We start from the raw sequence: 16705 nt of genomic DNA, 5'->3' as shown, positions 1-16705 counted from the left end.
ACTACTATACAGCATGGGTACAAATCATTGCCACAGTCGGCACGGCCCGCGCTGCACAGCAGCCACATTATTATACAGCATGGGTACAAATCATTGCCAGAGTCGGCACTGCCCATGCTGCACAGCAGCCACATTACTATACAGCATGGGTACAAATCATTGCCAGAGTCGGCACTGCCCATGCTGCACAGCAGCCACATTACTATACAGCATGGGTACAAATCATTGCCAGAGTCGGCGCTGCACAGCAGCCACATTACTATACAGCATGGGTACAAATCATTGCCAGTCGGCACTGCCCATGCTGCACAGCAGCCACATTACTATACAGCATGGGTACAAATCATTGCCAGTCGGCACTGCCCACGCTGCACAGCAGCCACAATACTATACAGCATGGGTACAAATCATTGCAGAGTCGGCACTGCCCGCGCTGCACAGCAGCCACATTACTATACAGCATGGGTACAAATCCTTGCCAGAGTCGGCACTGCCCGCGCTGCACAGCAGCCACACTACTATACAGCATGGGTACAAATCATTGCCACAGTCGGCACTGCCCGCGCTGCACACCAGCCACATTACTATACAGCATGGGTACAAATCCTTGCCAGAGTCGGCACTGCCTGCGCTGCACAGCAGCCACATTACTATACAGCATGGGTACAAATCATTGCCAGAGTCGGCACTGCCCGCGCTGCGCAGCAGCCACATTACTATACAGCATGGGTACAAATCATTGCCAGAGTCGGCACTGCCCATGCTGCACAGCAGCCACACTACTATACAGCATGGGTACAAATCATTGCCAGAGTCGGCACTGCCCACGCTGCGCAGCAGCCACATTACTATACAGCATGGGTACAAATCATTGCCACAGTCGGCACTGCCCACGCTGCACAGCAGCCACATTACTATACAGCATGGGTACAAATCATTGCCAGAGTCGGCACTGCCCGCGCTGCACAGCAGCCACACTACTATACAGCATGGGTACAAATCATTGCCAGAGTCGGCACTGCCCGCGCTGCACAGCAGCCACATTACTATACAGCATGGGTACAAATCATTGCCAGAGTCGGCACTGCCCATGCTGCGCAGCAGCCACATTACTATACAGCATGGGTACAAATCATTGCCAGAGTCGGCACTGCCCATGCTGCACAGCAGCCACATTACTATACAGCATGGGTACAAATCATTGCCAGAGTCGGCACTGCCCGCGCTGCACAGCAGCCACACTACTATACAGCATGGGTACAAATCATTGCCAGAGTCGGCACTGCCCGCGCTGCACAGCAGCCACACTACTATACAGCATGGGTACAAATCATTGCCAGAGTCGGCACTGCCCGCGCTGCACAGCAGCCACACTACTATACAGCATGGGTACAAATCATTGCCACAGTCGGCACTACCCGCGCTGCACACCAGCCACATTACTATACAGCATGGGTACAAATCCTTGCCAGAGTCGGCACTGCCCGCGCTGCACAGCAGCCACATTACTATACAGCATGGGTACAAATCATTGCCAGAGTCGGCACTGCCCACGCTGCACAGCAGCCACAATACTATACGGCATGGGTACAAATCATTGCCAGAGTCGACACTGCCCGCGCTGCGCAGCAGCCACATAACTATACAGCATGGGTACAAATCATTGCCAGTCGGCACTGCCCGCGCTGCCCAGCAGCCACATTACTATACAGCATGGGTACAAATCATTGCCACAGTCGGCACTGCCCGCGCTGCACAGCAGCCACATTACTATACAGCATGGGTACAAATCATTGCCAGAGTCGGCACTGCCCGCGCTGCACAGCAGCCACATTACTATACGGCATGGGTACAAATCATTGCCAGAGTCGGCACTGCCCGCGCTGCACAGCAGCCACATTACTATACAGCATGGGTACAAATCATTGCCAGAGTCGGCACTGCCCATGCTGCACAGCAGCCACATTACTATACAGCATGGGTACAAATCATTGCCAGAGTCGGCACTGCCCACGCTGCACAGCAGCCACATTACTATACGGCATGGGTACAAATCATTGCCAGAGTCGGCACTGCCCGCGCTGCACAGCAGCCACATTACTATAAGGCATGGGTACAAATCATTGCCAGAGTCGGCACTGCCCGCGCTGCCCAGCAGCCACATTACTATACAGCATGGGTACAAATCATTGCCACAGTCGGCACTGCCCATGCTGCACAGCAGCCACAATACTATACAGCATGGGTACAAATCATTGCCAGAGTCGGCACTGCCCGCGCTGCACAGCAGCCACAGTACTATACAGCATGGGTACAAATCATTGCCAGAGTCGGCACTGCCCATGCTGCACAGCAGCCACATTACTATACAGCATGGGTACAAATCATTGCCAGAGTCGGCACTGCCCGCGCTGCACAGCAGCCACATTACCATACAGCATGGGTACAAATCATTGCCAGAGTCGGCACTGCCCGCGCTGCACAGCAGCCACATTACTATACAGCATGGGTACAAATCATTGCCAGAGTCGGCACTGCTCGCGCTGCCCAGCAGCCACATTACTATACAGCATGGGTACAAATCATTGCCAGAGTCTGCACTGCCCATGCTGCGCAGCACCCACACTACTATACAGCATGGGTACAAATCATTGCCAGAGTCGGCACTGCCCATGCTGCACTGCAGCTACACTACTATACAGCATGGGTACAAATCATTGCCAGAGTCGGCACTGCCCGCGCTGCACAGCAGCCACACTACTATACAGCATGGGCACAAATCATTGTCACAGTCGGCACTGCCCGCGCTGCACAGCAGCCACATTACTATACAGCATGGGTACAAATCATTGCCAGAGTCGGCACTGCCCATGCTGCACAGCAGCCACAATACTATACGGCATGGGTACAAATCATTGCCAGAGTCGGCACTGCCTGCGCTGCACAGCAGCCACAATACTATACGGCATGGGTACAAATCATTGCCAGAGTCGGCACTGCCCATGCTGCACAGCAGCCACATTACTATACAGCATGGGTACAAATCATTGCCAGAGTCGGCACTGCCAATGCTGCACAGCAGCCACATTACTATACAGCATGTGTACAAATCATTGCCAATCTCGGCAATGCCCATGCTATACAGAATGAACAAAAGGCAATGTCCGAGCCAATGGTATCAAAGGCGAGCCCTGTTGGCTTTGCCTATGCTTTTTCGGGCTTGACATAACCCACCTTTGATTCTGAGCAAATCAGTCGATCTCCCCATGCGTGAAAAAGAGGGGGAAAAAAGGACATTTGGCAAAAAATTCTATCAGATAAAAGCAATTGTACCCTTGTCTTAGTGAAAATATATTTGGAAGCAGAGAATATGTTGTCAGAATAAAAGCAGCCAACATCTGTTGCCACATGAAACATCCATTTCAAAGAAGAAAAAGGCTTCTGTGACGTGCATAGTAAAACATAGCTACAAAAGGCAAGAGGTTAGACAAGAACGGCAGGGAAGAAGAAAAAACTGAAAGCAGTGCCTCAATCACAGCAGGAACAGCGGAAAGAGCACAATCAAGCAGAAGGAGGCAGTACTTTCTCCTTGCTCCATCCGAGAGAAGAGGAAGTGAAGCCAGCACGGTCTGGCTAGTTAGAAGACCGCAAATAAGAGTGGCAATGTTAAACAATGGGTGGGCTGCAAGCCCCTTGAACACAATATCTCATGCAAGCAGGAGCGCATGCAGTGCATGCGCTGTCGCAGGCGAGACCTAAAGAGGAAGGTATTGGCCTAACGACCGGGTTTATTTGGCCATGTAGAGTTGGCAGGCTTAAGTTGCCCAACCAGGCTGCAGTGGCAGGCCTAGAGTTATTATTTCAGTGTTTCACAGCTGTGGTGGCACAATTCAGTGCTGCAGTCCACTAGTGACTTTTAATGTACGAGCCCTGGCTACCTCTTATACCATCTTGTAAGGACTTACAAGTGAGTCACTTCAAGGACGAGAACCTCCACTCACCCATGGGTGACATGCTTCATCATTGGTTTCCCTCCTCGCACCAGGACCGCAAGGTACCTGGTGTGGGCTACAAATCCCCAAGGGGGAGGAGCTGATGTGTTATGAAAAATGAGGAGCAGATATTAGTAGGGAGTGTCTGAAGTCATTGGGAAGTGACAGTGTGACTGTGATAAAACCAGCAGACAAAGGGGGAGCTACGGTTATCATTGACCAACAAGAATGTCATCGCCAACTGAACAATATTAAATACTGCAGACGATTGGAGGGAACCCTACTCCTAGACCACAGAAGACAATCAAGATCTTGGTAGAGAGGGGTAAAGATGCCGGGTGGATCATAGTTGAGTCAGAGTTTCTGTTGAACACTCACCCTAAGATCCCTTATTTCTACATCCTGCCGATGATCCACAAACCAGGACGACCACGCCCAGGTAGACCCGTTGTCTCCGGGATTGGGTCCTCGCTCAAGCCACTTTCCCAGTTTGTTTACTGGTTCTCAGGACCGATGGTCACCAAAATGCCCTTGTACCTGCAGGACACCAAACATATACTCACTGTACTATCTGACATCCCCTTTGATTCTGAGCAACATTGTCTGGTTTCCCACGATGTGGAATTGATATATACAAATATTCCACAAGATGAAACTTTACAAACAGTCAAGGAACTTCTAGAACAAAGGGTTCGGAAGGATATGACTAAAAAGATGCAGTGTCAGTGAACCTCTAAAACTGGATAGCAAGATGGTGTGAACATTTGTAACATGAGGCTGCATGCAGCTGTGCTGTGGAAGACAGGGTTGTAATTAACCACTGACCGATGCAGTGCAGGGGGGGGGGCATTGGTTTAGCGATCAGCCTATGGTGGAGAGAAGAGAGATCACCTGTCTGGGGGATCTTAAACATCCCTGACCTCCCATTAGCCACCCTGAAGCTGTAACTTCCCCTCTGCACCTTAGCCCTTGCTGCACTTTGTTCATTCTTTGCATTGGTCACAATTAGGTGCACAATCGTTTTTCTCTGCACTTTTGTTCTGTCGCTTCCCTTCATTATTTTTAAATTTTATTTTAAATAAATCTTTATTGACATTTCTGTGTGTGTGTGTGTATATAATTTATTTGACAATCGCTGTCATCAATCCAGACGCTGTTACTATATTTGTACACATGGACTATGTTCCTATATGATCAGCATCGAGCTGTCCCACTGCAAAAACGCATTAGAATCATAACATAGCAAACGGTTTCACACTATCTCAACACAACACTTTTGTACCCACCACCCAACCCTCCTATCGCTTCTCTTCTGTTTGAATGTTCTGTGCAGTTTCTGTTCTGAAAAGTGAATCAGTCCCTTCTCTCTACACATGTTCTGTAGACTGTTGGCCTCTATATGGATTCAGTATCCTTTACACCCTTATGTTTTGTAGAGTTAAGTGTTATTCTTTGTATCAATTAGGACTTCTCTTTTCTGCACTTGGAATACCATTATTGCCTGTGGAAGTGTTGCCTAGTGCACCATTATATTGATTTTCAGCCTCTTTAAAGCTCGCTGAAAGTTTTGCAAACATGCAGAAAATACGGAGAGTCTTAGTAAGTGCCTTGGGTCAAATGGTGAATTTGTTGCTCTGCTATGAGAAAACATGTCGAGTTACAGGGGAGAAGTCTTGATTTACCTGAATGTATAAAAACGGGCTCATTGTCTGCTTGTTTTCTCATGTGAGGCAACCCCTTAAGATTCTGGAAAGGCTAGAGATTTTCAGTCTCTTCGTCCTGCTTTTTAAATTGCAGGATGTTTGAACTTTTATTCCTTGTCATTTCTGCTCTCCTTTATCCACAGGTGCTGCAGTGCATTTCTGTGATTACTGTTTGCATTTTGCGTACTGCTACAGAGGAGAGACTAGGTCCAGCATGCAGAGTTTTGTGCCTTGCGTCCACCTGGCGTGGTACAAATACTGGTCTTTAGACAAAAAATATCCTTGTTAAAGTATTACTGGGCCGTGCACTGGACCATACATGGGAGGCGTAAATTCATCACAGCCTGTCCAAGGTTTTCGGGGAATGCCCAAACTAGCTTTCTCCCTGCCAGATGGTGCAACGTTTATGCACCCTTTCATTCCTTCTAGATGAATTGTTTATTCTGAAAATTCTAGCAGCATTTCTACACGAATAATTTGAAAAAATTGATAAGAGTGCCTTCCTCTTCTGTATGTCATCTGACTTATGGATGTGAAGTGATGTTTGAGCGAGTTTAACAATGAGTGGTTTGCCTTGTGATGACAAGAATTCTTCAAAAGATGCCCTGCTCCCTGATGGTGTGTTAGATTTGTGTGCTCTGCATGTTTATGTTCAGTATCATTACTGTTGAGTCTCCGTCTGTATCCGAAGGGTCTGCAGGATTTGCGTCTTCTTTCAGTTCCTTCACATATCTGCGCACTCTACCCATAGGTTCTAGATCGTCCATGTCCTTAGTATTATGTCTTCTGTTGTTCCAGAGCTTTGTTTTCTTAATCTCTCAATTGCGTTTTAACAATTTCAGTCATTCAAAAAGTGCTTCATACATTACATGTCACGCTCAGACCAAATTTCCTTTTCCTCGCCTCAGGTCACTTTTATGCCCAAGATTGTTCCATCTGCTTTGTTGCTCTCTGCAGCCTATATTTTACATGCTTGTTGTCCTCTCTATCATTTTTGTTGAATTTTTGCCCTTTGCTCTGTAATTTTACTTGTTTTCTATATTTTTAAAGTGTTAACTATTTCTCCTTTCCGTACTAAGGTTCTGTAGGACTCGTGTCTTCTGTATTAATCCAGTCACTTCACTTTGCGTCTCAGTCTTGGGTTTCTGTGTGGAATGCTGATGTGCTGGGTGTCATTGTAGTCTTCTCTCACCCCCCCCAGGTCAGACGAGGACCAAGAAAAGACGGAAGCACAAGCATCGGATCCTTACTAATGATGAGCTGTTGTACGACCCCCACAAGGATGATCGGGACCAAGCTTGGGTGGATGCGCAGCGGAGAGGGTGAGAGGCACTAAATGGTTCAAATAAGGGTGTTTTTCATTAACCTCCGGCCTTTCAGTGATGTGACCTGGTAAAATGGAAGCATAGCTTTTGTTTAATTTTTTTGTATTATGTAGTGCTATTAGTCAAAACATTGTCCTTTCAATCTGCAACAGTGCACATTGAAGGTGCAGAAGAGTGGGGGTCCATAGCACTGGCTGTCGTTAATAAACCACTGCAGAAACTTAAATCTTGATGTGTTATCGGTGGTAAAGGGTTGACTGTTCTGTAGAAGAGGATTCTTTCTCACAGTGTACTTGAATGTCTCATTTCATAGGTACTTTAACTCAAGAAGACAAATTCCTGGCCAGCCTCAGAATTCACAGCTTTTGCCTCAGACCCTTCCCAACAGTGACGCCATCTTGAATTGTCCCGCCTGCATGACTACACTGTGCTTGGACTGCCAGAGGTGACATTTGTTTATGTGGTTCTTATGTGTGCCTGCTGCTGAACCAGTGCAGACCGCTCACTATGTTTTATCATTTACAACCAGTATAGTTTGAGTTTTCCTAAGTAATCAGTGGGTTAAGGGAGCTGTCTAACAAATTGCAGAAGCTGTATGGAATATAGCTTTGAGCAAGGATATCAGCGCCCTATCCTTCTCCACTTTTTTCATCTTGAAAATGCTCCAAAAGAGTATTCCATTTATTCAAATCCATCTTCAGAAAACTCTTATAGCAACTCTTATAATGACCAAATTGAACTGTTGCAATAGCCTTACTTACTGCATGCACACCAATACATTATTAACAGACTGTAGATACTACAAAATACTGCAGCAAGACTTCTCCTAAAAAGTCTAAGACATCACTCTGTAGCCTCTGGAATTAGGAACTTCCATTGGCTCCCTATCAGACAGCACATCACGTTCAAGACACTCTGCATTGCCTAAAGCACTCCATTGCTCAGGTCCCGACTTTTTACAGCAAATCTTTAAATGGTACACCCCAAGTCGAACTCTACGCTCCACCACGGCCAAACACGTAATTGTTTCCAAATTTAAACGCTCCACCTGGGGAGGCAGGAGCTTCTTTTTTGGAGCGACAGCAACCTGGAATACCCTGCCTCCATGTTAAGAGTGCACCTAATCTTATTACCTTCATGAATCTCTTAAAAATCTGCTTTTCAGTACTTTCTAGGCCTGCTGTTACTCCTTCACGTCTCTTCTCCTGTATCAAAGCCAGTGCTAAGACACCCTACGGTAATTGAGTGCTGTAGAAAATATATTAGCATAACATAACTCTCAATTAACTCCTAGTGGGAACCTTTTTTTTGTCATTCACGGATGATTTTCTCTAAAGGCCACTTATCATAGGATTAGCTTTCCCTAAACCATCAGATGCACCTACTTCACCCCCCTATTCCGTAAGTGCGCAATTTCCCCATCCCCTGCCATACGTCAAGATCTTTGACCTGAAAACATTTTCCATAATCTCGCTATTAGCTTTGTAGAGGTCGAGCCCTTACCGTCCTCTCAGCCATGACTTTGCCTTTGTGTGCAGCTCTCTCCCTTGCCCGGTACCTGTGTTCACATCTTGCCTCTGTCTCTATTCTTAGGCATTGCTGCCTTCTCTGCTTTCCCCCTTTTTGTTGTGACCTTTCGCTTGATTGCGCTCCTAAATTTAACCTTAATGTCCCTCACTCTTGAGTGTAATCTCCTCAGTACATTGTGTTGTGCATAAGTCCCCCCCCATTGGCCATGACCAATTCCCTGTTTGGCCTTGGTTTGTGTCCCTATATTCATACTTCAACATGACCTGGTTCCTCTCTCCACCTTCAATAAACACCTCTTTGTTGCGCTATCTAGAAGATTTGTATAGGCTTTTGACAGCTCTCACCTACAGACTTCGGGCATTTAACTTCCATTATGGCGATATTTACAGACTGTGGATTGCTGGTAATTATTCAGAGCTTTTAGTTTTGCTGGGTCTGTATATTTGGCAAATTCATAAATAATTTTCATGTATTGGGCGCAGATAGTATCTATGTGGTCAAATGTTTTAGTCTTGTTGAGCTTAGGTAGTTTGTTTCTTCAGAGACTCAGCTTTGATTAATTTGCAGTTCCTGACCCATGGTTTGATTTTGGGAAGTTTCTTATGTGTAAAGTTGTATTGAGAAGCTGAGCTGTAGTGGGAAAGGATTGGTCTCATCTACTTCAGTAGGGGGAAGGCAAGTAAAACGCAGCCTTCGATGAATGTGAATGAGAGGTCTGTTTTTCTTTTCCTCCGGTTCTGAATCGGTATTGTGGATCTTTTGAATGGGGTTGGACAGACGCATGCTATTATCTTGTTCCTGGTATATGTATGATTTTGGGTTCCCCCAGTCTGTTGAAGTCTCCCATGTGAATGGTTTTGGGAATAGCATCTGTTTGTCGGTGACTTTTCAGAGAAGTGTTCCACAAAGTTATTGGAGGGTTTCGTTGGTTGTAGATTATATGGAGGTAGATCGTCAAGGAAGGATTGACAACCCGGGCTATTTTCATGCATTCGAATGAGCGGTGCAGGGATGTGTCTGATGTGTGGCAGAAAAGAGATTCTCTGAAGATTATTGCTACTCCTCCCCCAATTTTGCCTGGCCTGTCTGATCTTAGGATAGAGTACTATCAGATCGATTGAACCTGATGACTGTGCATATGTTACGTTGCTGGGCAAGCAACGTCCTTTTCCGAAAGACTAAATCACCGACTGTAGAAAAACTGTTCTCGAACATCTCACCTTCTGATTGGTTTCTGTGATCATTATGAAGCAGCACAACAAGATCAAGGCCGACCAAGGACCTCCCAAACCACAGTGTCGGGGGTAAGCATGGGACTGGCATTTGCAGCAGCAGGGCAGACTTTCACTGTCAAACTGTAGAGCAGGCTCTCAGCAGCATGATTTCAGTTTTGCTAGGATTAAATGTTGGTTGTGTTTAACACGACTTCTATTTAGAGAAAGATTACTCCTAAAGCTCCCTGTTCCACCAGAGGTGGAAGGCAAAAATGAATAAGCCAAGATTAATCAACAAGGATGTACACTATGCCCCATGTTTTCATAAAATTTTTAAAAAAATTAAGTCCGAAAGAAAAGGTAGGCACTTCAAGGCACAGTAACACTCGCTGATGGGCTCCATCAAGAGGTATTGATTCAAAGTCTTACTCGCACTCCCACCAATCCATGGTTGTCTCTCCGCGTGCAGTCAATCAACAATAGAGGGTAGCATGGGCTGGCTGTATTGAATAGCGCAGCACGATCAAGGCTTCCACTACACCACTATTTGCGATCAACGAGAGATCACCTATTATAGGAATAGATATAACTTAAGCTTTGTGAGAAAGCTGAACACCTGCTTAATAATCATCCGATAAGTAGATAAACTCAGAGTAGGTCTGAACTGAGCTCTTAGGGATTTATTCATACATGAGAAATTTGCAACTCGTCTGTTGCGCAACAGACCTGCGGGAAAAGTCATATGCCTTCTTTAGGAGAGGGATAAGTATGTCACATCTTAAATCAGTAACGGCTGTTCCACTAATGGTCACTTACTGTTACAAGATGGTTGCAAAGAAACAAGTTACTGTTGTTTCTAGTGTCATCGATACCTTAGATAGTGGGGTGTCTTAGCCCGAGTGGCACCAATCCTACTTGTCTGTGTGTAGGTTACTTTGTAACACCCACTCTGCAAGCCCATTTATCCAGCGACTTTGAGGTGCGACCCTGTATCCACCACTACCTCTCTTGTGTTTTCTGTATTGAAACATTCACTGGAGTGTATCCAGCGGTGAGCCATACATTTACAAATGTTAAGGATTTTGCTCATGCAGGACATACGAGTAAGCTGCAAGAAGATGGAAGTCGTTGTTTTAACTGAAGTAGCACGGGAAGCTGAAACTTGCTCAACAAATCTGAATTTGTCTACAGCCAGGAACAGTGCAATGATTATTCAAATTAGCGTCTCCCCACAGCCCACAAAAAGGCCTTATTGGACCCCATTTACCAGATAACCCCCCCCCCCCCCCGAGACTGATGTAACCAGACCTCCAAACTTCTAGAAACAATCGTGCATTACTCGCCCAAGAAGTAGACCACATTCTTTAGCCACCCGCCTGCCCCCTCCCCAACTCCACAAGGCCCTTAGTTGCCCCATTGGGATTTTTACTGAGAGCAAATGCACAAAACAAAAGGACTAAAAACTTTCTGGACTGCGGCACAGTATACAAAACAAGCATTTGCAATGCAATAGGTCTCGCATTTACGCGAGTTTAAGCTATTGGCATTGTAAATGACAATGCTTTTTATTTATGTTTCAAAAACAAAAACATAAATAAAAGGCATTGTCATTTACAATGCCAATAGCTCAAACTCGTGTAAATGCGAGACCTGTTGCATTGCAAATGCTTGTTCATTTTCTCCTTTGATGGAACCCTTTTCATAATGTGTTTTGTGTGCCTAGCAGCTTCCCAGCTGATACTGCTAGAGCATTCTCTTGCCACACCATCTGCAGTGTGCCATGTCCACTGCTTTTAAACCAGGTGGCATCTTGGAATGCTAGTGACAAGACTGTATCATATCTTTACTGTTTTAAGATGGCAGTGATATTTAGAACATGAATCAAAAAGAGGGGGAATAGGAGCCAGATTAAGGTCCAGTACCCGTGGTCCTCACTATAATGGACTCGTCTAATCGGTGTAGGTACTTGTTCCTACGGGAGAGGGTATAGAAAACGTTAAAGAAAAGGTGTGGTTGGAATATATTGGTCCAGGGGGATCTTCCTTATTTGGAAGTGTTGCCCTCACACACCCTTGTGGGTGTCATGCTTCGTCATCAGGCGTTTTGCTCCTCGTGGGGCTGACGCTGCAATGCCCCACGTCCCCGCAAGAGGGCTCTTTGTCAGAGATCTTTTCTTGCATCCGACGTTACTGCTTTCGAGTGTGTGGGGTATAATGTTTAAGGTGGAGAGTGTGATCTATTCTGAGACCCTTTGGTAAGGTTAAAAACAGAGATGCAGTGGTGTGCGCAAGGTTATGATACACCACTGCTCAGTGTGTGTTTTGTAGTGAGCTATCGAGGTTTCACTATTCAGGTCGACATGTTTCACGCTATGATGGTCCAGTACTGGATCCCTAGCGTTTCTTCTGGACCCAAAAAAATGTTCCCTACCTCTGAATTCGGGTGGGTATCTAGAGTCTTCTTATACTCAATCCCTGGTAGTGAGACAGTAGATCCTAGGTATCTGTCATACTCACCCCAGTATGAATCCATACATCAACCCCTATTCATAGGCCATAATGTGCCCTAGCTCAAGGCAGGGGACGCAAGATTATTGCGGTTTAGTTCCATGCACGGTCAGCAGCCGTCACCTACCCCTCGTCCTGCCTGCCTGTGTGAGGGCAACACTTCCAAATAAGGTAGATCCCCCTGGAACTATATATTCCAACCAAACCTTTTCTTTAACGTTTTCTATACCCTCTCCACATAGGAACAAGTACCCACACTGATTAGAAGTGATACTCAGAAGCAACATGCCTGTTATCTTGGATAGGGGCAACGATGACACAATAGGCACAATACCATTACAAGTGATGGCTGCCTTTGCAATATTTCCATAGCTGACTTCTTTCAATGGCATTGTGCGCACTATCATTGTTTTTCTTTTCCAAGATGGCTGACACATTACTTCTAAAAGTGGTGGCCATATTGGGACATTAGACCTGCTGTGTTTGTGTTATTTATTTTTTATTGCAGACCTTCCAACATACAAAACTTTCTGTGAGTGTGGGGTCGGGCTTGGAGGGTGTGCAGGGCTTTCCACTCGCTACTGCCTGTAAACTCTGGGGTGGCACTTGCCGTAAAGAAGGGCTTGGAGCAGTTATTGAGTAAGAGACTTCTTTTGCTCTCTTCAGAAAACAAAAACAAAGGCTAGAGGATGCAAAACATTAATGGACTTGAAGGGTGCAGAACTTCCAACACAAGCTGAAAAACAACTGTGTGTAGGGGTTTCCACCTCAATGTGATATCTGCTGTTCACCGGGTGACACACTGTGGCTAAATGCATTTTGGCCTTTATTGCAAGCAAATTCCCACCACATTTAGGCCGTAGCATTGTTTCCTTTTCAGGTTGTGGCATTTTTCCTTCTTTCTACTCATTCTTTTAATTTATCTTGCATATTCTCATCCAATTTGTTTATTGTGGATGAATGCCAGTACGAGTCATTGGGTGGATGAATGAATAAATGGATGGAGGAGTGAATGAATTGAGTTATAATAGCGCCTAAACTCACTATTTACTGAAGAATCTTTCATTTACAAGCCAGACCTGTTAGAGTTGCCAATGATTGTTTCTCTTTCCTTAGGCATGAATCATATAGAACTCAGTACCGAGCCATGTTTGTGATGAATTGCACCATCAACAAAGAGGAAGTCCTAAAATACCAAGACGCCTTGGACCGACGAAAGCGGCGCAGGCCGAAAAAGAAGAGCATGGCTGAAACCGCTGAGAAGCCAGCAGTGCAGGAGCTGTATCACCCTGTGAAATGTTCCGAGTGCTCCACCGAAGTTGCAGTCTATGATAAGGAAGAGGTCTATCATTTCTTCAATGTGATTGCCAGCCACTGTTGAGTGGAGCAGTTTGCTGGGAGAAATGCTCCGCACTTCCATGGACCTTCTGCACCTTTTCGTGCTAATATTGTAAAAAGTCTGTATCCCTCTATCAAGAGACTTGTGTATATGGCATTGAGTTGGGAGCTTTGCTCATCGTTTTGTGACACGAGAAGGACGGTTGAAAATATGTGTAACCCGCACCCACAAACTGGTCACTCTGCTGTGGAGAAAACCTGGAGATTTACCGCCCTCTGCCCTTATTCCATTGCAGAGGGGTGGGACTAACAAAGGCCTTTGGATGAAGGGCAAGGTGCTTTTGTAATGGGACAAGAGCTGGGGGCTGATGCCAGGAATAAAGTCCTTTAACACTGGTTCGGTCTTGCCATCAAACCAGGTTGCTTGTGTCTGCAATTAAATAGGTTTTATAGTCCTACAAAAGTCAGTGTGTATTAATTGCTTGAGTTTTTACTAAATATGCACTTATAAAGCACAGACATACACTGCCGAAGAGGTATCGTGGGTTTAGAGAAACTATGGTGCATAAAATCAATAGGCAGCTAAAAATCTTCTTTAGAGACCTATTTTAAGCTTTTTTGTGAACTTCAGCAAGGTTTTCAGAGGGTTGCATCTTGAACTTTGAAATGACTGGATACTGCTAAATGTCTGTGAAAAGCACAATAATGTTTCAAGGCACACGGTAGGCAAGGCAGCTGGTCTGGCCAGTACTGAAGTGAGACTTAAAATTAATTCTCTTGCAGGGAATTGCCATGTATAGTCATAAGCATTGAATAGTCCCACTGCCTGCGGGGACCCCAGAGTACTTTTTCCAACATATCTTCTTAAGTGATTAAGTTCGCCTTTCTTCAGGAAAGCCTTGAATAGTCACTTAAAGTCATTATGCAGCCTACATAATTAGGCAACAGTGAACAAAATTCTTCATCTTGTTGCAACAAAGGTGAAAATCCAATGAAACATGCAACCAATGCATGAAAAACTGTGTAAAGTAACAGAAAAAGTCCTTCAAAAACGCTTTTGTTATGTGAGAGCAGGGTGAAGAACTGCAGGACAGTGTAGTCCAGAGCCTATCAAGGAAGAAAAAGTACACTGAGCCTTTAAGAACTGTGACCGCCAATATCCCATCATGCTCAGCCAGAGGCAGTTACATCAGTTCTTTTCTCCAGCTCCTGCTGACAGGACCCTTGGAGCATTGAAGTCAACTGTTTTAGGTTTTTTCTTCAAACTTTGGCTTTAAAAATCAGACACTACTGTTTCACTCAACGTCGTTGGTCTTCCTCTAGTGATTTTTGTGTTTTTCTGACAAAAAAGGAGGTATTTTTCTGCATTAAAATGCCTTTTTCATTTGACAAATGTCCTCGCAGTGGTAGGAAAAGGCCAAAACAGACCCTCATGAGGTCTGTATCATCTGCCGGCCATCTTCACATCTATTTGCCTCCTGTGAAATCTGCAAGACTTTCTCCAAGCGAACCCTGTGTACATCGCAGATCACGCCATACATCAAGGTCATGTTCACCATGGGGATACATCCTCTTCTACCAGAGACTATTCGCCCACCTTGTTGGATTCTCCTCAACCTCGCTCCTCACTGATTGACAACATAACCACCTTTCAAGAAGTTCTGTTGAGAGGTGCAGCTAAGCTGAACATACCAATGGCTGTTCCAACACCATCTACCTCGGTGATCTTCGAGACACTCCACCAACGCATGGCCTCGAGTCCTGTGCTCCCATTAGTGCCTGGTCTTCTTGAGCCAGCCATGGACTTTTTGTTTCTTACCCCAGCTGTTGCAAAGTCGGTGCCCTCCGAGCTCCAGAAAAAATATCGGCCTCCGGATCAAGATCAGTTATTTCTGCGTTCAGACCCACCACCTGACTCTGTGGTAATTCTGGCTGCATGCAAGTCTCACGCCACGTCTCCTTCTGCCACTTCCCCCTCAGATAAGGAGAGTAGAAGATTGGATCCTTCGGGTCGCAAAGTCTGCAATACTGTGGCTACTTCAATGAAGGCGACCAGTACAACTGCCTTCTTGAGCAAATACGAGCCTTGTGTGATTCCATTCTACATTTTGCAGAACACCTCCCAAAAGATCTTCAGGAGGATTTTCTAGAAATCGTTCAAGAAGGTGCCATTGTCTCTAACCAGATCCTTAGTGTGGTGGCGGATTCTAGCTGCTCACTGTTACTGCTATGGAGTGTCCTTGTGCAGACATGCATGGCTCCGACTGACATCATTAAAAGCTGACGCTTAGCTGCATATCCAAAACTACCCGTTTTCGAGGTCAACACTGTTCGGCTCTCATGCTGATAACGAAATGGTGAGGATGAAAACTGAGATGGACACCTTAAAAGCCATAGGGTTTGAGAAATCCATGGACCAGTGCCCATTGTTCTGACCCTACCACAGTTGCTTCTCGTTACAGAGGGTTCAGACCCAGTCATAATTGAATATATCGATCTTTATTTTGTTGGGTTACACAATTGTGATTATATAAACATGTGTTCGAGGCATATGAGCTGCGGATTATACACTGTGCATAGATCGCCATCTGGTGTTGGGCCCGGATGTTTGCAGTTTGTTTTTCTTCTTGGACAGTCTTTGGAAGTCACGAGTTCGGTGACTCCTCCTTCGGTCCGTACTGCGCATGGGCTTCGGCTCCATCCTCAGATAGTTTTTTTCCGCCGTCGGGCTCTGATGTAATACTTCGTGCTCCGGCTTCGAACCTTTCCAGTTCGACCTTCGACGGAAAATCCTCGTCCATCGAGATTCTTTAGACGAAATCGACTTCTTCATCTCTCTCTTCGGCACTTCTTCGATTCCAGGCATCGGCAGCGGCCCTCGGGCCTATCTCGACTCCGGTCTCGGCCGATGGAAAGGACTCCCTTCAAGAAGTGCCCAAAATGTGGGTCTAAATTTCCCCACACTGACCTCCATCAGGTGTGCAACCTCTGCCTCTCTCCCGAACACGAGGCCCGAGACTGGCCCGCCTGCAAGTATTTTCATTCGAAAAAGACTATTCGGGATCGACGAGCTCGACGCACCATGGCGCACTCATC

The 16705-nt window shown here is 45.8% G+C and overlaps 1 protein-coding gene across 1 annotated transcript in view; it reads left to right on the top strand.

Moving 5' to 3' along the window:
* EAPP (E2F associated phosphoprotein) overlaps nt 1-14072 on the top strand; it is a 61472-nt gene extending 47400 nt beyond the window's left edge. Inside the window, exons 4-6 of the mRNA XM_085627427.1 lie at nt 6897-7017; nt 7334-7465; nt 13388-14072. Coding sequence (XP_085483553.1) covers nt 6897-7017; nt 7334-7465; nt 13388-13652 — 518 coding nt within the window. The 3' untranslated portion in view covers nt 13653-14072. The remainder of the gene's footprint in view (nt 1-6896; nt 7018-7333; nt 7466-13387) is intronic.
* Nucleotides 14073-16705: the final 2633 nt, after the last annotated feature.

Source organism: Triturus cristatus, chromosome 9 (genome assembly GCF_964204655.1).
Source record: "Triturus cristatus chromosome 9, aTriCri1.1, whole genome shotgun sequence".
In the NCBI taxonomy this organism is placed as follows: Eukaryota; Metazoa; Chordata; class Amphibia; order Caudata; family Salamandridae; genus Triturus; species Triturus cristatus.
This window is presented reverse-complemented; position numbering and strand designations above follow the sequence as displayed.